The following is a 22,194-nucleotide window of genomic DNA, read 5'->3' on the forward strand; positions in this document are numbered from 1 at the left end:
CTTCTTGGGAGTCTTTAAGCTCTCTAACTCTTTAGCATACAATTCTCATTAAGAATTTTCTTCACACTCCACTTGTGTGCAAGAGCATGTTACTCATTAAGTGGTTGGTCACTCTTGTTCAACTACCAGTGCTACTCTACCAAATGTTTCTAATTGTCTTTCCTTATATATACATTCAAGTGATAAAGATAAGAACCTTTAAAAAATGTTATCTTCAAGCTTTCTATTTTGTTATGTTCTTAAAAAACATGCTAACGTGTTCCACAAAAAATATTTATTTGATAATTATCTTTAGATAACTTGTATTTATTTTTTTTATATGTAAAATTTTTCTATATAATTTATCCAAACAAACTAGATAATTACAGAAATAATCACACTATATTCTATAAGATAAACTTGAGTAATTCTTTATCTAATTTAGGTAAACTAACAATCTAAAAAAATTCATCTTCATCATCGCAAATAATCATTCACTAATTAAAGCCAATCATATGAACATTTACAAATACGAAAAAAAAAAATATAGAAAAAAGTTGTAAAACACTTAAATATACAAGCAAATAATAAATACTACAAACAAATTTTTATAAATTAACTTGAAATATAAATGGGTTACAAAAAATATATGAGGGTTTACTAAAATGGGTATGAAACTTGACAAAAAAACAAAATCAAGAAACAAAATTTGATGTTGTTGATAAATGTTGGTCGACGCTGGTGAGTTGAGTGGTTGAAATCATAGTTTTGAAACCCGATCCGGTCATTGACCCGGTCAAGGGATCGGGTCACGGGTCAGATGGGTTGACCCGGGTTAACCCGGGTCAACCTAAAAAAAAAAATACTTACACTGCAACAAAACTAACACCACATTCATTAATTTCTTCTACTCACATCACCATTAATTATTTTTAAAAGCCCTAACAAACCTAAACCCCAAATCTCTGCTTCCAAATCTTTAGTTTCTCCGTTCGGCTACTGTGCTACCCGATGAGGTGGCTCCACAATCAGAACTGGTAGGGGTGAATTCGGTGGTTGTTGAGGAGTATGATCCAGCCAGGCCGAATGATTATGAAGATTATAAGAGGGAGAAAAAAAGGAAGGCGATGGAAGCGGAGGTTGAGGGAGATTAAGAGGAGCAGGCAAGAGGAGGAGGAGGAGAGGGAGAGGGAGAAGGATAGGGAGAAGGATGTGAATATTTCTGGGGAGGAAGCGTGGAGAAGGCATGCTGCCATGAGTAGAGGTGTTCTGAAGAGTTCTTCGCCACCTAGGAATGGGGATGGGTTTAGTATTGGGGAGGTAGGGTTGGGAGTTGGTGCTGGTGGACAAATGACTACGGCGCAGAGGATGATGGAGAAGATGGGGTGGAAGGAAAGGGCAAGGATTGGGGAAACATGAGCAAGGGATTAAGACGCCATTGATTGCGAAGAAGACTGATAGGAGAGCTAGGGTTATAGTGAATGCTAGTGAGAAGAAGGTGAAGAGTGTGAATTTCAATGGAACTCCTCCAACTCGGGTTTTGCTCCTTAGGCAGCAGGTGCAATTAGCCGGGACGCGGAGGTCGAAGGAAGAGAAGAGGCAGCGGTAGCAGCAGGAAAAAAATTGACCGGGTCTCACCCGGGTTTGACCGGGTCGACCGGGTTTCCCCGGGCCAATTCCCAAACGGGTTTTTGCCTCCACCCGGACCGGTCCCAGGCCCGGGTCCTGGGTCGACCCGCCGGGCCGGTCCGGGTTTTAAAACACTGGTTATACAGTGTCTTAATCTACATCAACTCTTTTAATTAATTTAAAAAACTTGACAAGGACATACTCTTCTATTTTTCTTAAACCAATTTAAATTATATGAATAATTTTCAAGTTTTTTAGTCCACATAATTTGTGTAAATACAATTTAGTCTACGAATTATACTTTTTCAATTAAATCTTTACATGTGAGATTGTAAACTTGTTAAATATTAATACTTGGTTTAAAGATAAGTTAAGAGTTTTTGGATTTAAATAGATATATCCATTTAAAAAATAAAAATTTTATTTCTTATTATATTATATTTTTATTTTTATAATTTTAGTTTTTTTTTTGTATTTTAACTTAAAAATCAAGATAAAAGTTAAGAAAATTAAATATAAAAAAACAAAAGAATAAATAAATTCTCATAATAGATAAATGATACTATAGAAAATAAATTAAGAAATTATTAAAAATTAATTTACTGTGGTTTAGGTCATTTGTGTATTTTTACTTTGATTTCGATTATTTTTTTCTTGTATTGTCATGAATATAATATTGTTTTTAAATAAAAAAGATTACCCCTACAATTAAATGGGTTGATGGAGTGGATTTAAATAGATACATCCATTGAAAAAATAAAAGATTTGTTTTTATAATATTATATATTTATATTTGTCTTCAACAAAAAAAATCATTTAAGAACTAAATTGTATTTACTATAATGATAACAGTACATTTTTCAAAGAAACATTTTAAGCATTAAAATGTGCATTAGTGAAACTTTTATACTAAAACAACATGACACGTATCAAATTTTAATGATTTTGGCAACATTAATTGACAGAAGGATGTAACAATAACAAAAATATAATATATGAAGTTGATATTAAGATAAAAAAAAAAAAAAAAAAAAAAAGCTTAAAAAATATTACAATGTTCGCATTAACTTTTTTAAAAAAAATGTTTTGTAAAAAGAAATCATTAACATATATTTTAATATAAAAAATTATTTAAAATAACTATAATCACATTATAAAAAAACTCTTACAGAAAATAAAAACTAAAGTCACTGTTAATCGAGATTTCAAGATATTTCTTTGACCAGCTGGCATTCTAATTGTCGTTATTTTTAATTATAATTTTGCGATTGGGTATAAAACGACAAAGTGGTGCTGCTGAAATTTGAAGAGGGAGAAAAAAAGATACGAAGCGATCCACTGTCGTCCATTTGGCAACAAGGGAGCACACAAGTCATTATTAGTCCACCAGGCACCACGGCCTTCCAAGGCTGGATTCGCCATCGGATCACCGATGACGTTGACATAGAAGTGCATGGTTGCATGAACCACATTTTTTTTTTCTTCGGAGATACTCGCCACATGAGCCACAGTAGAGGGGAAGAAAGAAAAATCCAATCGGAAAAACGGCAACAGCTGTGTGTGGAAATTGTAGGGTTTTACACACACACGCGCACAACTGCATAGTTAGCTATGTATTGTGTCCACAAATGATGGATTGTCCAGGGCATCATGGCTGCAATAAAAGTGCATAATTACTTGTTTTGGACAGAGCACAAATTTACTTGAACAATAATTTATCAGAAGACGGACGCTGCTTATAGGAATTATTACTGTAGAGGTGTTTAAGATTGTGATAAATATGTTTTTAAAAGTGTTTTTTATTTGAAAATATATTAAAATAATATTTTTTTTAATTTTAAAAACATTATTTTTTATATCAACACATCAAAATGATATAAAATCAAAAAAATAATAATTTAAAAAAAAAAATAAAATAAAAATTTAACTAAAAAAACACTTTTAAAATATTACAACAAATTTCTATACATGCACCGCTACAAGTTTTTGGACCACGTCCACATCTATATTATCAAGACCGTAATGTGAAGTAAGATTTACATACCACTACAAGATTGGACCAACTCAATGATATTAAAGAGATATTTAAAAGTGTAGTAACATTTTCTTTTTAAAGTGTTTTTTATTTAGAAATATATTTCAAATAATATTTTTTTATTTTTAAAAAAGTATTTTTGACATTAAAATAATTTTAAAATACCACAAAATACTAATTTGAAACAAATTAAAAAAATTAAATTTTTTAAAATATATAAAAAAAATAAGTTTCGTACATAATATCCTCAACAAAACCATATATGATTTTCTATAAGAAACAAAACAAGTAAGATACATGTACTTTTCAGTCTCCCTGTGCTCTGTCGGTGCGTGCATGTATGAATGTTGAGGTGAAAGCATATACAAGTCATTCAAGATTTATTTGGAATATTTTCATGCATGCTATCGTCAGAATTATTTTGTCTTCTCTCCTTCGTGCCATGGAGTTATAGCGATTCCGACCTGGCTATCTCTTTTAAAGAGAGACATGCTGCCCACATCGCATATCCCGCATTGATTTTAAATCTATAGAGAATTTGTTTAATGTTGTCCGTACGATCCAATCCAATTGATCTCATGTAAACAATATAATAATAAACTCATACTTATTAGTGCTCCCTTGTCTTCCGATGTCAATGGTGGCATGCACCGATAGCCCTGGATTGTTATTTATTAAAAAATATATTTAGATCACCGATTTAAGTCTTGTAAATTTTAGAATTATTTAAAATTTAAATAATTATTAATTTTAAAATTTTAAAAAATTAATCGAATTACAGACAGTTACTGTTAACCAAGAAAACAAAAACTCCTTGACTACAAGTGTTTTTGCATGCACCGCCCGGTGGAAAGTTTGGATGGAATGCTAGCTTGCAATTTTTCCGAATAATCGGAATTTACTTAGTTGAAAAGGTGCGCAGCTCGAAAAAGAGATTGATTTCACATTATTCTTATCCAATTTTCAGGCACGGATGTGCCTTACTTTCATAACAATTCTCTTGCATTCTGATTACTTTGTTTAAAAAGTGTCAAAAGAAACATAGTCAATAACGAAAGGATCTTATTCTAAGATACTTGTCTAAGCAGAACATATATGCAACTTTTTATTATTATTGTTACTAAAAAAGCACTTGTGGTTTCTATTTCTATCTACGACAATTGATCCCGATCAATGGTTTAAAATTTATTGCACTAAGTCTCATCAATTCTTAAATGGACAAGAGCTATTGTTTTTCAGAAATAGTTCAATTTCAAATACTCGGAGCATGTTTGAAAATATGTTTGTGATTGTTTTTTAAAGTATTTTTTTATTTAGAAATGCATCAAAATAATATATATTTTTTAATTTTTAAAAATTATTTTTAATATCAGCACATCAAAATGATCTGAAAATACAAAAAATAATAGAGTATAAATTTATTCCTTTCTTGATACACACACAAAATCAACCTTATACAAACCCTTTTTGGCAATTTTCAAGTGGAGAAATACTAGATGAAAAACAATATCCATTCACTACGATTGATTAACGTAGGAGGGTGGAGAAAAGATCATTACAAGGATTTTGAAGTAGTGGGAACCTGCAGTCAAAATTTCTGTTCCTTAGGGTCAAATTTTTGAATTAAAATCTTGTTGGTTACTTGCACAAGTCAAAAAGATAAAACGAAAAATGGCATTTTATGTACACATCCTTTCGGCAGAAAAGTTGAAGAATATTGCCAAGTTTTTTTTATTATTTGTGCTTTTACACTAGGGAACCACCAAATTCCGGTGCTTTCGCACGGGGGAACAGCTAAAAAGTTTTTCATTTCCCCTCTTTTTTCTATATTTCTTCGCCAATTCCACTCCCGAATTGAGATCCACTTAGAAATCATGACGCCACGCGCCACCAATGAATGAATCACACGACAAGGTCACTGAGATGAATGAGCGGTAAAAAAAAAACGAGTATACGTATAGAATTCCTTTTCAATTGGAAAAACTATTTTTGCTCCAAGAGATTCATCAATGTTTCATTTTCTCGGTCTACCGTATTTAGAAATAGTTTCGATATTAAAGAGTTTATAGAATCTAATGAAAATTTCACCACTTTCCTGTTCTTTTATTTTTTTATATATTTTACTAATAAATATATAATAAATTTCACCAATTTCATAATAAATATATATATATTTTAAAAAATAATCATTAAGTAATAATATAATAATTAGCATATGGGTACGCACTCCGCGGCGGGTCAATAACAATTTTTTTTTTAAATGTAAAAATATTTGAGTTTGGTTAAAAGCATGAAATGTATTTGTATCATCACTATCTTTAATAAAGTATTTTCTACAATAGCACCATAAATAGCACATAGCAAAAGAGTGCCTAATACACTGACAACAAATTTTTTTCCTTTAATTTTTTCTTTTAAGATATTTTTAATTTTTTTTTTCTTTTTAATTTTTCTTTTCTTTTCTCTTGTTGAATTTTTTTTTTTTCATGATGTAAAGAAAAAATAAATTGATATGACTTTTTTATATTGTACAAAAGTTGGGTGATGATAATTTTTTTTCATTTCAGGCTGGGTTGAATTTTCTTATTAAAGCATGTCTATTTTTGTGTTTCAAAAATTATAATAAAAAAATTGATTTTTTTTTCTTTACATCAAATTAATATTTTTTTATGTTATTATATTATTTTGATGTGATGATATAAAAAATAAATTTAAACAAATAAAATTATATTATCTCAATATAGTTTTTAAAAAAGTATATTTTAAAAAATAGTATTGTGGACATCAACTCACAACAAAGTGGACCACACTATAATTTAAAAAATATTATTTTGATCCGTGTCATAAAAATTTAATAACTACATATAAAAAAATTTAATATTAACAAACTAAATTTTAAAAAAATAATTAAAAAGGAAAACAAACAAAAATACCAAACAAAAAAGATTAATTTAAAAGAAAAAAAAACAAAGGAAAAAAAAGCCTACATGAAGAAAAAAACTAATGAAGAAATTAAAAAAAAATTATGAATTAACTGGGTTAACCCTTCAAACCAGGTTAACCAGTTAAACCTGAGATTCGTGTCATGAAATTTTGATAACTGAATAGGAAATAAACATTATGGGTTAACCTAGAATTAGCTGGATTAACTCGTCAAACCCGGAATTCGTGTCATGAAAGTTTGATAACTAAATAGAAAAAATTTAACATTAACAAACTAAATTAAACGAAAAAATTAATTAAAAAGTAAAACAAGAAAAAAAAATTCAGGTTAACTCGTCAAACCCGGAATCTGTGTCATGAAAGTTTAATAACAAAATAAAAACAAATTTAACATTAACAATTAAATTAAACAAAAAAAAATATTCATTAAAAAAAAAGCAAAAAAAAAAAAAAAAAGTGCCCAGCCTTTTCACTATGAGTTACTTATAATATTAAAAGATGAAATTGGAAGAAAAAAACTTATGAAGAAAAAGAAAAAAAATCTGAATCAACTAGGTTAACCCACCAAATCAAGTTAACTCGTCAAATATGGGATTCATGTCATGAGATTGTGATAACTAAATAGAAAAAATTAATATAAATGAACTAATCAAATAAAAAAAAGATTAATTAAAAAGAAAAAAACCAACAGGAAGAAAAAAAACTAATAAAGAAAAGGACAAAAAATATGAATTAACTGAGTTAATCTATCAAACCTAGGATCCGTATTATGAAAATTTGATAATTAAATAGAAAAAATATTAATATTAACAAACTAAATTTAAGAAAAAATAATTAAAAAGAAAAAAAAACTACTAAACAAAAAAAAAAGATTAATTTAAAAGAAAAAAAAAATCGTACATGAAGAAAAAAACTAATAAAGAAAAAGAAAAAAAATCTGAATTAACTGGGTTAATCCTTCAAATCAAGTTAACTCGTCAAACCTAGAATTCTTGTCATGAAAGTTTGATAACTAAATAGAAAAAAAAATTTACAGGTTAATCTATAATTAACTAAGTTAACCCGTCAAACTCGAAATTTATGTCATGAAAGTTTGATAACTAAATAAAAAAAATTAATATAAACAAAAAAAATTAAATAGAAAAAAATATTCATCCTTTTCAAAAAGCAAATCCTAGGTTAAAAAAACAATACAAAAGGCATAAAAAAAAAAAAAAAAAAAACAGCTCAACATTTTCACTATGGACTGCACTATACAGTCCACAGTAAAAGAATAAGCCGTTTTAGTTATAGTTAATAATACATTTTATATTTTTTATTTCATTTTATTTTAATAGAATTCAAATTTATATTCATTTAGAATTTATTATTCTAAATTAAAATTTAAAAAGATTTACTATTATTATTAATATTATTATAACAAAAAACATATACTTGATTTGAAAGATAAAATTAAAGACCATAAAAACCTTGACAAAAAAACAAAGGAAAAAAAAGGAAATCAAAATAAAATGGGCCAAATTGAAATAAGTATTATTCTTATTAAAAAATAAAAAATAAAAACCTGATATAAGGGATAAAATTAAAAACCATAAAAACTTTGATAAAAAAACAAAGGAAAAATAAAAGAATCAAAAGTAAAATGATCGAATTGAAAAAATTACATATATAAATTAGAATTGAAAGATTAAATTAAAAGCAAATAAAACTTTAACAAAAAAAAGATGAGGATCAAAAAATCAAAATTAAAATGACCGAATCTAAAACACTAATAACAACAAGGGCTGAAGCTGATTTTCTGGTGTTGGAGAGAGAAAGGAAGGGAAAAAAACAGAAGGGTCACTGATGATAAACTAACCATCTTTAAATGCTGCATGTCCTTAATAAAGAAAGAGGATATAAAGAAGAACCAGATAAAACGACGGAATCTTATTTTCCATCTCTGGAAGACGGAACACATGCCACCAAAGTGTGTGGCGTCTCCTACGCACCAATTGCTATTTTCATTTAAAAATTATAAAAATAAATGGTAAATAACGTTACTAACCTCAACCAAACCAATAATTACAAAAACAAAACAAGATAAAGAGACACCAATACTCATGTTTCGATGGCTTTTTTATTTTTGTTCCTAGTGTCATATGTGTAATCTTATTATATTCTAAAAAAGAAAAAGACAACAACATCCTTACCTTACAATGTTAGTATTTTTTATTCCAGTAATATTATGGTTATTTTATTGTTTATAAATATATTGAATAGATAAAAATATCCCTAAACAAATTCATAATGACTAATGTACCATATAAAAAGATAAAAATAACCCTAATTCAAAGATAAATAGTTTTTCTTATGAATGATAAAAAGATCATTACACTTTAGTGTTGAATAGAAAATGTGAAGGGGGATATGGGGTTTTTGCCTTCTGTTTTATAGTTTGATTTTAATGAAAGTTTTTTTCTAAGGTCACTTAAACCAGGTGTGAGTTTTTTTTTAATGATGTTATGTGGGTGGTGAGCTTATTTAATTGAAAATTCAAAATACATAAATTGATTATTTATGTCTAATGTGTTAATTATTTTTAATTTGTGTAGTTTGTTTAAATTTTTGTTTTTATTGTATTTTGGATTTCAAGTTGTATTTAAAAGGGGAACTGAATATAAGGAGTTTCTTGGTTAATTTGTTTTCTTAATTTTTAACGAATATGAAAAGAAAAACTACAAGGGGAAGGGAAGTTACTGTAACCCAAAAGGCATCTTATTACTTATGGGAATAGTAAAAATGATGAAATTGCTCTTGACTAAAAAAAAACTTTGAAGCAGACATTGAGGGTAACATTGCATTTTTTATTAGGACACAATTATCTTTTACAAAATATGTGAGATTAGATTAGTCATTTAGTTTTTTATTCAACAAGAAAATTATTAATTTAATTACAAAATAAAATAATACAATGCCTATTATTCAGGATATTTTTATCTTTTTGGTTTTTTTAAGAATAATTCAATTACTTTTATGTCCTTGAAGAAAAAAAAACCTAATATAACCCTCTCACAATAACTTTTTTGTTATTTTATATTGGTTCTGGTATAAAAAATAAAGGTTATTTAGGGGTGTTATTGTAATTAATATATATTAAATATTATTAAAAAAAACCTTTTGGTGTGTGCATGTGGATAACCCGTGTCATTTAAGCGGCTTGTACAGGGTCACCTGACTTGAATGGTCTTGGCGCCCACAACATAATGAGATGACGCATGCTCAAAATGCTTATCTGATTTGATGCTAATTATTGTATTTTTTTTTTCTCTCTCCGCGTCAAATTTTATGCCAACACCATAAAAAATTCAGACCAACTCCTACAAATTTTTTCCCTTCATATTTAATCTCTATCTTTTTTACTACTATTTTTTTTATTTTTTAATTATTTATAAAATTACAAATATTTTTCATTTTCATCCTTAGTTATTTTTTTAATCTATGAATAATGTAACGAATTAAAAATATTTTTCAATTTCACCCTTATGATTTTTTAATTTTTTAAATTTGATCTCTATTTTTTTTATTGCTATTAGTTTTATTTGGGATTATTTTTTAAATTATTTTTCAGTTACGATTTTATCCTTCTTGGGTTTTTTTTTTCTATTAAATTTTATCCTTATTTTTTTTGTCGCTATCTTCTTTGCTCTTACAACATTTTTTTTATTAACATTCTTCCACAATTTTATTCTTTAATTTTTTTTTTTGTTTTTCTTTCTAAGAGATTGTTCCAATCTTATCCTTGGATACGGGTTTCTGAGTTCACTCGGTTTAATGAGGATTTTTAAAAATTATTTTTTTTTATAGTTTCACCTTTTAATATTGGGTTGAATGAGCTCAAGTCTATTTCTTTTAACCTATTTTTTTTTATTATTTTGTTAATTTATTTATTATTATTATATATTTTTTTATTTATATTATTTAAATTACTAATTAAATCAATAACTCGATCTCATATTTTTATACTTGACTCAAATGTTTTAAATCTTGCTCTCGGCAGAGAGCTAGCAACAATCTAGTAATTTGCTATTTGACTATTAGATCTTGACTGTAAAAGTATGATCGGAAGTTCGGAACAATTTTTATACATTCGATAACAAATTCCGTCCTGATTAGATGTGAATCAGGCCATTCTCATTCGAATGAATCCATTCATATAAAATTAATTTTCCTGTTATCTTTCTAATTAATAAAATCAGATTTAATCATAACGTCGCCATTATCATTAACTCATTTAAGGTTTATTTGACAATGTGATAGGACGTGGTTTAACTCCATCTTATCTCCTGTATACTTTAAAAAAAATACTTAATTAATCATACACTAAAAGCATTATTTTAAAACTTTGATTAAAATAATCAATAGTTTTTTTTAATTTATATTTTTAAATCACAGTCACAAAACTATTATAATACTTAATACATACGTAACTTTAATAGTGGTGATTTTGTTAGTAAATGAGCTTATATTTTAAAAGGACTTTTTTAAAAAAAGCTAGTACAATAAATTAAAAGTTTTGGCATAATAATATCATTTGAAAAAAGATCTGGTCAAATAACATATTTTCATCTTATTGCACTTCAAATAATGACATTGAAACACGTTGTGTTTTCGAAATACTATAATTATTAACTGTCAACTGATCAGCCGATTGGATATGGTTGTATAACCAGCCGATTTTTTCACACAAAAATCATAATTTTATGAATTTTTTTCTTTTAAATATGTTTTATGAGTAAAAATATACATCCTTGTCTAACTTGTTGATTTAAAAAAAAAAAACTTCAATTAAAATCTTGAAAAATTATTATTTATACATTAGTTTTCGTGAGTGATTCTGAACAATCAAATATGAGTCTGTCATAACTAAATAAGAATCTACCATAAATAGATCACTCGGATAACCTACTAGATATATTTATGTACAAATGGGACATGTTTAGACTCACGAGGAGGTCTAGTCATGCAAGACTAGAATGATAACTCAAAATAACAACAACTTTTGATCCAATTATTGAATCATGTTTAAAAATTTACAGAAATTTTGGGATGCTGTTTTCAAATAGCCATAAAATTATTATTTCAATTGTCAAATCTTTAGATCTTAAAAATCTCACCCTGATTTTAATTTTGATAATTATACAATTTTTTTTTTATGATCTGGCTTTTCAATTTAATAAATCAATCTACTAATTAACCCTGAATTTAAATAGATATTGTACCATGTATTAATAATTTTTTTATCACGGCTGACATCCAAAAGTGTGTTTATCGCCAATTGTTTTTTACTTCTGTATTATTTCATCATTTATTTACATTTTACAAGCTAATTGCCCAATTGATGCATTTTACACCAGTGAAATTTATTTTACCATTGTAGCGTGTACTCACGTGAAAAACCAGGAAGACATATCGTTATGCGCTTCAGTCGACAGTGTCCAGAGCCAGAAGAACACATGGCATTTTTCGTAAAATAATGCCTCATTAAAAGAAGAAAAACGTGAACTGATCAAACCAAAACAGCAGCAAAGCCAGCAAAAACCAGAACTCAAATAGCAAAAATTAGCCAGTCTTGTCAAAGGGTAAAACGATCTTTCACCATGATAGGATAAAGGTAAAAGCTTAACCATTGCCTTGGACTCTGTAATGTTTATCCCAATTTCAAGACCCATCATCCTCTCCGAGGGAAGATCCTTCTGCGTCCAGCTTGATCCGAGCACAGGCCTTGTCTGCAGAAAAAGGACGGCGTCCTCCTCCTTGTCGCCGATCGGAGACCTTGGGATTTCAGATAACAAAACAAGGCTACTTCTGTAATTTTCACTACTCCACCTCTGTAAATACGTGGAGAAACGAGGGGCAACCAAGTCCAAAGAATCTTGGTTGGGATCAATAGCTTACTGGCAAAGCATCCTGGCCTGCCAAGTGGACGGCAAAGAAGGACAAATGTCTGTCACGCTGACAGGCGAATGAAAGTTTCATGAGGCGCCACTGCTTCCCACGTCGTGCAAAGCGGTTGAGATTTGTTGCACCACCCCTGCATCCATTAACCCACCCCACCACCACTCACAGCTCACACGTCCTACAAAATTAAGCAAGAGCATTTTGCGTACACAATATTTCTCTCCTTGTACACTTCTATCCTTCTGTTTTTTTCATTTTACTAATCTTACTTTCTATGGCGTGTAGACATCTTTTCATGTTTTTCTTGCTTTCTTCTCTTTATTTCTAAGATGTAAATAGCCAAAAAATAATTAAAAATTAAAAGATATACTTTTAAAATTGTGATTGAGAGTACTTTTCAAAGTATTTTTTATTTGAAGAATATCAAATTATATATATTTTATATTTTTAAAAATTATTTTTAATATTAGCACTTTAAAATAATCTAAAAACACAAAAAAAATTAATTTGAAGCAAAAAAAAAAAAAATTAATTTTTTTCAAAAACACTTTTGAAATACCAAAAAAAAAAAAAACAGACTTGTAGACTATTTAATGATCAACTAAATAGTGATGTTGAGAAAGTCTAAACTAAGTAGATGTTTAGAAGTGCGGTAGTGGTTGCTTTTCAAAATATTTTTCGTTTAAAAATGCATTAAAATAATATTTTTTTATTTTTAAAAAATTATTTTTAACACCAGAACATCAAAATAATCTGAAAATATTAAAAATATTAACTTAAAACAAAAAATAATTCAATTTTTTAAAAAAATATTTTTAAACGCAAAAATAAAAAAACAGATTTTAAGTGAGTGGAAGTGAACGTCTATGAATCTGTAAGGACAAGAATGAAGTTTGTTTGCTACAAGAATTTCTAAAGAAAAACCCTGGCCTGTCACATGCATGCCAAATGCCTCTCGACTCTTACATGGACCCCACTCACTACCTCTGCCCTCTAATACCTTACCTGGCTGCAACTCTGTACGGGGCCCACCTCTTTGACCCTGGTAGTAGGATTACTGGAGAAGTGTAGAGCCCGCGCGTGGTCCCCGCTTTACTACTTTGCGATATGGATTTAATCATTTGATCTCTCACAACATCTCTTTACCCTTCTCTTCTCTTTACTGCTTTCGGGCTCTACAAATACAGATTGCTGCGACCAATCTTCTCCTCTTTCGTTATCTCCTTTAATTCTCCCAAGTGAAGTTGAAAGATACGAGATTTTTGTGTTACAAGAAGGGCCCAGAGAGGCCAGGGTTTGCATTTGATTAAGCACAAGCACAGTCTCTCCTCTCCTCTCCTCTTAAAGCCCCTTCTGTTCTCTTCCCTAACCTTGCAAATCCAGCGAACTCCAACTGGGCTTGTTATCATTAAAGCTTGAGAAAGCAGCAAAGAAAAACACCCGATACTTCAAAAGCACCAACACTCACCAATTCCCACTCCCACTGATATTTTTGTTTTGTTATCGAGGTGCTACTTTTTCTGTATTTTAAATATGGCAGAGAGTTTGGATAACGGTGAGTTTTGGCTGCCTCCTCAGTTTCTCTTAGACGACGATACAGTACTTATGGAAAAGAATACTGCTAATAAGAAGAACTGGAGCACCAAGGACGTCTTTGGCTACTCTGAAACTGAGTATGGAAAATCTTCGGTCCCATACGAGTTTCCTTATGGATTTGGTTCCTTTGGGTTTTCTTCGGATCTCAGTTCTCCTGTTGAGTCTGTGGTTGGCTCTACTGAGACAGAGAGTGACGAAGAAGATTACCTGGCTGGTTTAACTCGACAAATGGCTCACTCCACCCTTGAAGATGATTCCAAGAGAAACGACCTTCCTTGCGGCACCGAAAAGACCAAGGTATTGCTTTCTTTATGTTTCTTTTTAAAATAGGACAACCTACTCTGGTTTCTGTGATTTTGTTTTTTTGGGGCTAATGTTCTGGTCTTGGATTTGCCTGATTTGCAGGGTTGGGTTTTGTCTGGATCGCCTCAATCAACGCTATGTGCAGTTGGAAGCAGGTGCGGTTGTAGACAAGGGTGTAGCCGTGGAAGCCCGAATGGGTCTTCACCTCCAGCAACTTGGGATCTGCTGTACGAGGCTGCAGGGGAAGTAGAGAGGATGAGAATGAACAACGAAGAAGGATGTTGCCTTAACAGCCAAAGTAGAGGACTATCAGGTCCACCAAGAAAACCCCCTCCAATCTCTATTCCGTCGAAAAATCCCATAACCGACGTTAGTCTCTACCAACAGCAGCAGTCCCTTGCTTACCAGAAGTTGCAGGCATCTCAAGTAATTTGCCAAACAGTGTTTTATTGTACCTTCACTTATTTCTTTTTAAAGAGGGAAGAGAGGCTCCTACTTTTGCTGATTACTAATTGAGGCCTGTGCTCTGTTTGTTTCTTATTCAAATTTCAGCAACTTAGACGACAAGTGATGCAGCAGCAGGGTGTTTGGGGAGGGCAAAACAACATTATGGGGACTGGAGCATTGTTTCCTCAAAAGCCGCATCAGACCCAGCCAGTGGTCCAAAACAGAGGGAGGAATATTACTAGTGTTGGTAGAGGACCACTGGGTTTATCTGCATCTGCTTGGCCGCCTCTACAAAACATGACACAGCAACATCAACATCTCCAGCAGCAGAACAACAATCATGGTGGTTCGGGCATGCGTGCTGTTTTCCTTGGTAATCCTGGAGGGAAAAGAGAATGTGCTGGTACTGGGGTTTTCTTACCTCGTCAAATCGGTACCCGAACTGAATCTCGCAAGAAGCAAGGTCTGCTCTCCCTCTCCTTTGCCTTCTGTTTCATTTACTCTTCAATTAAAAACTTCATTCGCCCTGGTGTCATTTATTCATGTTTTCTTTTAACCCTATTTATTCTGGAATATGGTTTAGGTTGATACTAATCTTGGTTCTTGTGACTGATATTATGACAGGGTGTCCCACTGTTTTGCTTCCAGCGAAAGTGGTGCTGGCTCTCAATTTGAATTTGGAAGGAATGGGTGCTCAGGCACAGTTCCAGCCTCGTTTTAATGGAAGTTTCACAACTGACAGTGGTAAATATTTTGTCTGCCTCCACATTTTGATATAATTATCTCTTTCTTATTACAGGATTAACCAGACTAATTTTTTGTTTTGCTTTGTTTTTATATGGTGTGTGAAGATACCGCTGCTGCAAGGCCTCGCAGCAATAACATTCCTTCTCATCATCAGAAACATCGCAATGGCAGGCCACAACCAGTAATGAACAACGAAGTCAGCTTACCCTCGGAATGGACTTATTGACCCACCATTTCTTCTGGGTTTTTCACAACTAGTGTTGGTTTTTGTTTTTAGTTAGGAAGCCTAAATGAAATTTGGAAGGTTAGAAGAAAAAAGAAAAGAAATTTGGATGATGATGTTAGAAGGTCACTCTAGGAAAAAGATTGCACAAACAAAATAGTGAAAGGAGAAGGACAAAAAAATAAAATTGATTCGATGTTATGGTGATGAAAGAAAGATGTGAAGAAATGTTTTTTGGGGTAGAACTAGGAGAAATAATTTAATTTTCTATTTTCAGAAAGTCAGCAGCAGCTTTTTGTTCGTGTTGTATGGCTCAAGGGACGAGAAAGTGGACTGGGGATGCTATATTTTGTTGTTTTTTTGGGGAAGAAAAAGGGCGAAACCATGTTCTGCAGCCGAAAACACTACCATCTTCTTCTCTTTCGATGAACATGTAGTTTGTTGTCCTTCTCTGTAAAATTTCATTTCAGCCTGTCCTGTCCACCCACTCCAAAGCCATTGATGAAGTGATAAAAGAATATATTTTTTCTCAAGTTGCTCTCTCCATCTCTCTGGCTCGCTTCTTCTTCCAGATAGTGTAATTGCCTTGTTGTTGGTGATGAAGTCTTTAATTATGTGTTTAGAGCAGTATTCGTTTATTATTTACTCTTTTAATGTTCTTGACAACTGGAATAGTCAAGCCTTCTGTTTTTCCGGAGGAATGGCTGCCCACACGGCGCCGAACATGCTTTAATGAGGAATTAGAGCACAGTTGTACTTTCCAGTTTCCAATATTCTTAAAAGGTTCTTGCTTTCTCTTAGGTCCGGTCGTGCTCGCAATTAACCTTAAATTCTTTTATTAATCAAAGTGCAATCAACCTTAAACCTTAATTTCGTTTATTATTTATCAAAGTGCAAGTAAGGTGATCTCTATATCCCTCAATAAACTTGTCTGTATTTAATTTTTAACACTAGTATATTAAGATTATAAAAAAATATTAATTAATTTATTGTTTTTGTCATGTGAAATAAAATTGAATCTTAAAAACATGGGATTGCATCCAATTAATTTTCTAAAGACAAAAGTTATTTTTGATATTAATATATTAAAAAATTATTATGTTTAATATTAGGATATCAAGATTGTAAAAATAAAAAATATAATTTTAATGTTTTTTCATTTAAAAAAAAATGCAGTTTGGACTATGAAAACAAACAGAATTTTGTCTAAAAGTAAAAAAGATGAATTTTGTCTAATTAAATTTTAAAAGTAAAAAAGATAAATCAAGGTTTAAAATATATTTTTTAAATATGTTAATATTAAAAATAAAAAAATTATTTTAATATAATTTTAAATCGAAAGTATTTTTAAAAACAAACTTTATCGTCATCCACCCCGTAAATGGTCTCGTGACTATCCTTAACACTGACAAAACAAATGATACCATGCAATTAAACGCAATTATCAATATCTGTAAAAAAGTCTGATGTAAATATGATTTTTCTTAAGAGTGAAGGATAAGGAGTAAATGAGTGTGAGACAAACAGAGCAGGCGTTGCTTCCAAATGAAGTACCTTCTCCAAGTAGTAAACTAGACTAGCCAGTAGTCACTACTGCAACCAGCGGACTTGAGCTGAGCGTGTTTGGCAGTGTGATAACAGGTTATTTTTTAAATGCTTTTCGTGTCGAAATATATACTAATGATATTTTTTTCATTTTTTAAAAATTATTTTTGACATCAACACATCAAAATGATCCAAAAAAATTCAAACCGAACTCAATTTTAACAAAAAAAAAACAAAATTTCAAATTTACACCAAATACAGGTGCAAATGCATAGACAAACGGTGTGGGCCATGGCGTGGGTGTTTTGCTTTTACACGTGTCAAACAACAAGATGTGTTTTCTTTTCGTATCTCAATTTTTTCAGGCTGGAGGCCTGATTTTTTTCTCTGATTTGCCTCTGGGAAGTAGACTATAAACAGAAGCTAAAGCATGCCGGGTTGCTTTCACCGGATGGCCATCAAGCACCATACGTTGCCGGCAAGGGTTGTGTGTGTACGAGGCCTTAGCCACGTCGTCGGCCGTGCACTTTTGATTCACGTGGAGCGCACTACTTTTGTCTTGTGCTGTGGGGTTGCCTTTTTCTTGCTGCGTCGGTTGATGTGTGTCCTTTGCGATGGTCGTGCATGTTGTGCTTTGACTAGGTCAAGTTCATGTGCCCGTGCCGCCCTCCCATTCTGTTCATAATTTTTTTTTATTAATATAAATATTTAAATTAATTTATATGTATTTTAACTAATTTTACGATGGGCTAAATTAATAATTATATAAATTTTTAATAATTCTAAGATTTATAAGACCAGAACTGAATAATTTTTAAAAAATAAATTAAAAATATGACCAGTTGAGCAAACCTGTTCATAATTTTTTTTTTTTTTTCATCAGTTTCACCCATGTTTTTAGTTGAAGTGATTAGGTTTTGAGAATTAAAATTATTATTAATTTTCAATTTTTAGTTTGAGCTAGAGGTAATTTTAGTTTTGAGGTATGAAAATTGATCTTAGTTATTATTTATTATAAAATGAAGAAAGAGAAATTTAATTTTAAATGCAAGTTTTAGAAATAAAAAATTAGAGATAAATTATAGAAGCTTCAAATTAACGAAACTACGAAACTATAAAACACAGGGAAATTATTGCACACAGACATAAAACATTGCAACAGCGAAATTGTGTTTGTCCTTAAAAGAAAATTTAAGAGACCTCGAGGTTGGGGTATTAGCTATTAAAGGATTGTCAAAGGATAGACGTATCTTTTCAGCTTTTCAAAGCACTAAAACGATTAAATTATCTTCTAAAAAAAAAAAAATAGAAGTATTTATCAGGGGTGTTTCTGGTTTTTTATTTCAAAATAATAATAAAAAAAAAAACATCTTTGCCCTTGGATTCAAGAAAAAATAATTCATGTCCAAGTTTTTATTGTCATTTCATAATGATTTTTTCATTAATTCCAAGTTAATAAAGGGCATTTTAATCCTTTTATTTTGAATAATTAATATCAATATTCAAAATGCTACTAGTGCATGCTCTTTATACGTTAGCGCATGAGAAGCGTAATGTCTTTTGAGTGGTATGTGCAATGTTTTTGAGTAATCAGACTTGCCTTTTTATTATGATGATTAAAGCACCTTCACATCGTCTTTTTTCTATTGTATTGTGTGTTCATGACGATATGGGGCAGTTTATCACTAATGAATTTTTTTTTTCCTCTCTTCTCTTTAAAAGTACTAGTTAGTCCTCTTTGTTATAGTATTTTAATTTAATCCCTATTTTTTTGATTTCTAGTTTTTGTTCTTGACCATTTTATAAAAAAATTATTTGAATTTTTTTTTTTTGTAAAAGTTTTTAGTCTTTTCAATTTAACCTTTAATTTATTTTTTATTTTGATTTTTACCCTTAATCTTTTTTATATATTAGATCATTTTGTGTAATTAAATTTTTTTTTCTTTATTCATCATTCAATGTTTGATTTGATGGAGATTGTTCTTCTTGGTTTTTTTTATGGTACTTTTGGTTTAGTGACTCAAGTCATGGGTTTGAAAAGTTAACGCGAGTTGATATTTTATTTATTTATTTATTTTTTTTGGTTTCATTGTTCAACATGGATTTTTTAAAGAAAAAACTATCAACTTTTTGACTTTATTTAATTTCTTTTTTATTGTGTTATTCTAATTTCATGATCTGGACAACAAGTTTTGTCAGTTAACTCATGTTGGCTCGCTTTTTATTATCCTAGTTACATATCCATTACAGTAACTCAGGCCAATTTTTTTTATTGTCTAATTAAAATAAAATCAACTTATTAACCTTAATCAGGATTGTAATCTTAGTGGTTTGTTTTTCCTATTTCTTTTGAACACACTTGTGACACCTAGACTATTTTTTCCTCTTTTTTTTATTCTAATTTTGGTTTTTATTTTAATTGACACATTTTAAAAATAAAAAATTATTATTTTTAGATAATATTTCTAATATGTGAAACCTTGCATGATTTTTTTCTCTATTTATTTAATTTAATTAATTTTATGTATGTGTTTATTTCTATTATCAATTGATTGAATACAAATTTGATTTTAGTAAATAAATTCAGTAAACACAACAAATAAATGTTTCATGTCGCAAGATCAAATATCTTGATTTACATTTATCTTTTAGTTTTTTCAATTTCATTTTGAGTTATTGTTAATAGCTTTTTTTTCATTTATTCACATAAATATTTATTGATTTATTTAATTAAATATTTGTATAAGCTTTTTGATTTATGCTTGTGATTTTCTTATGCAAAAAAAATATGCTGGAAAAATATTTGTATCTAATTTTTTGTTGGAGAAAAATATATAACCCGCTATGAAGCAATCCTCAGATAGCTAGTTAGTATCCATTTCAAGTTAAGTAGTTACTACGGAATAGACAATAGAACGAGTGAATTCAATTTTTATACACACATAAAGGAATAAGATGATACTTTCCAAAACAGTGGCTGATCACACAAACTCTAGATTAATTGGATCATTGGCCAGCTTTGTGTCACGGGTTAGCGTAAATTTTTTTATCAGATACCAATATATATATAACATGTTTTCTAAAAATTAATTGTATATTGGATGATATTTTTTTTTCTAATATTATGATGATGAAAACATATTGAATTTACTGATTTAATCTAGCATCTGTAAAATTAATAGGGATAATCTAAAAAAATAATAAAAAGTTCAATCCCCGATTAACTTAATATTAAATTTTTTTTTAATAAAAAGCAACATTCAATTAAAAATAAAATAAGTAAACTCGAGTTAATCAATCAAACTTGCAATATTAATCATGGATGTCATCAAATTTAATAAAATAATTTATCCCAAAAATTATTTTTCATTTAACTATATAACATTAAAACACATGATAATTTCATCTCACAATTTAGTTTTTTATAATTAGTCTTGATGGTATGGGTTTGACTAAAAGTTAATTTTAACATAATAAAATGAATATGTAAGCATTCTCAACGTGAATTGAAAACATGACATGTGTGTTTGATGAAACTAATTGATAACCATATGTTCCAAATTAAACCGTGTTTGAAGTGGCATCAATCAATTTAAACTTAGTGGGTATAAACATGTCTAGATTGTTTTGTTCAAATCATGATTATACAAAAAAGAATTTCAAGTCATTGTTTTAACTTTTTTTTAAATGAGACGGCATAGGTTTGTTTTATTAATAGGATTTAATCCATCAAACCTGTTATACGAGTCACAAGTTTACTTGAGTTTAATAATTTTAATTTTTAGAATTAAAGATTTTTTTATCTAATTATACAATAAAAAAAATAAACAAAAAAAGAAAGGTGCTCAAATAAAATTTAAGAAAGAAAATCATGAAGAGTTGCGCTTATGAAATATAAGAAAATATATTATAATCCTAAAAGACAAAGTAAAGATTGAATTAATATTCATTTAATAATATCTATAATACATTTTTAATCAATTTATTTAAATGAAGTTCAATTAAAAAATTTCAAGGAATAAATTGAATCGAAAAAAATATATATTTCAAGATGGCATCGTTTCATTTATTTTTTTTAAAATATTGAGACAATGATGTTTTGGCTTGAAATGAGTTAGTCTAGCTAACCTACAAAACCTATAACCTGAATAATGAATTTTCTTGGGTTTAATAATATTTTTAGATTCCACCTTTTATTTATTTATACAATACTAAAAATAGAGATTAACAAGAAAATGATAAAATAAAAACACTTAATAAACATTTTTATAAGGTAAAAAAACTAATATCTGAACTCAAAACACCTCTAAATTAATTTTTAAAAAATAAATTAAATAAGAAAAAGAATTTTCTTTGTTAATCCTAATCTATGTTTTTTGGCAAGATAAATTAAAAAAAAAACAAAATGAAACTTTTTTCATCAAATGAAACCATTTAACACCAATAACAACTTTTACAAAGATTTGAAATTGATCAACAAAACTTCTTTCTTTTTTCCTTCACTATTTTTCAATAACTTTTTCTCTCTTTCCTCAAATTAAAGGACTGAAAAATAAATAAAATGAAGTTCTGCATCAAAATAAAAATAAAAAAAATTATAGGGACCAAAATGAAAAAAAAATCCCACATAAAAAAATATCAGAAAAGATGCTACCTAAATAGTAAAAAGAAAACCTTAGAGTTTAGACAATATATGAAATTTGATCCCTGTATTTATTTTTCAGGAAATAAAACCAAATTTATTTTTTCAAAATTAAGCACCAAATAAATGACGTGACTTTTTTTGCACCTCAGGAATCCCATAAAA

General features: G+C 29.4%; 1 protein-coding gene across 1 annotated transcript; it reads left to right on the forward strand.

Annotated features, from left to right (window-relative positions):
• Positions 1-13,684: 13,684 nt before the first annotated feature.
• LOC118037445 (uncharacterized) lies at positions 13,685-16,375 on the forward strand. The gene is made up of 5 exons (XM_035043422.2): positions 13,685-14,419; positions 14,528-14,851; positions 14,978-15,335; positions 15,497-15,616; positions 15,724-16,375. The coding sequence occupies exons 1-5, from the start codon at positions 14,060-14,062 to the stop codon at positions 15,843-15,845; spliced, it is 1,284 nt and encodes a 427-aa protein (XP_034899313.1). The 5' UTR covers positions 13,685-14,059; the 3' UTR covers positions 15,846-16,375.
• The last annotated feature ends 5,819 nt before the right edge of the window (positions 16,376-22,194 follow it).

Source organism: Populus alba, chromosome 16, assembly GCF_005239225.2.
Source record: "Populus alba chromosome 16, ASM523922v2, whole genome shotgun sequence".
NCBI classification, from domain to species: Eukaryota; Viridiplantae; Streptophyta; class Magnoliopsida; order Malpighiales; family Salicaceae; genus Populus; species Populus alba.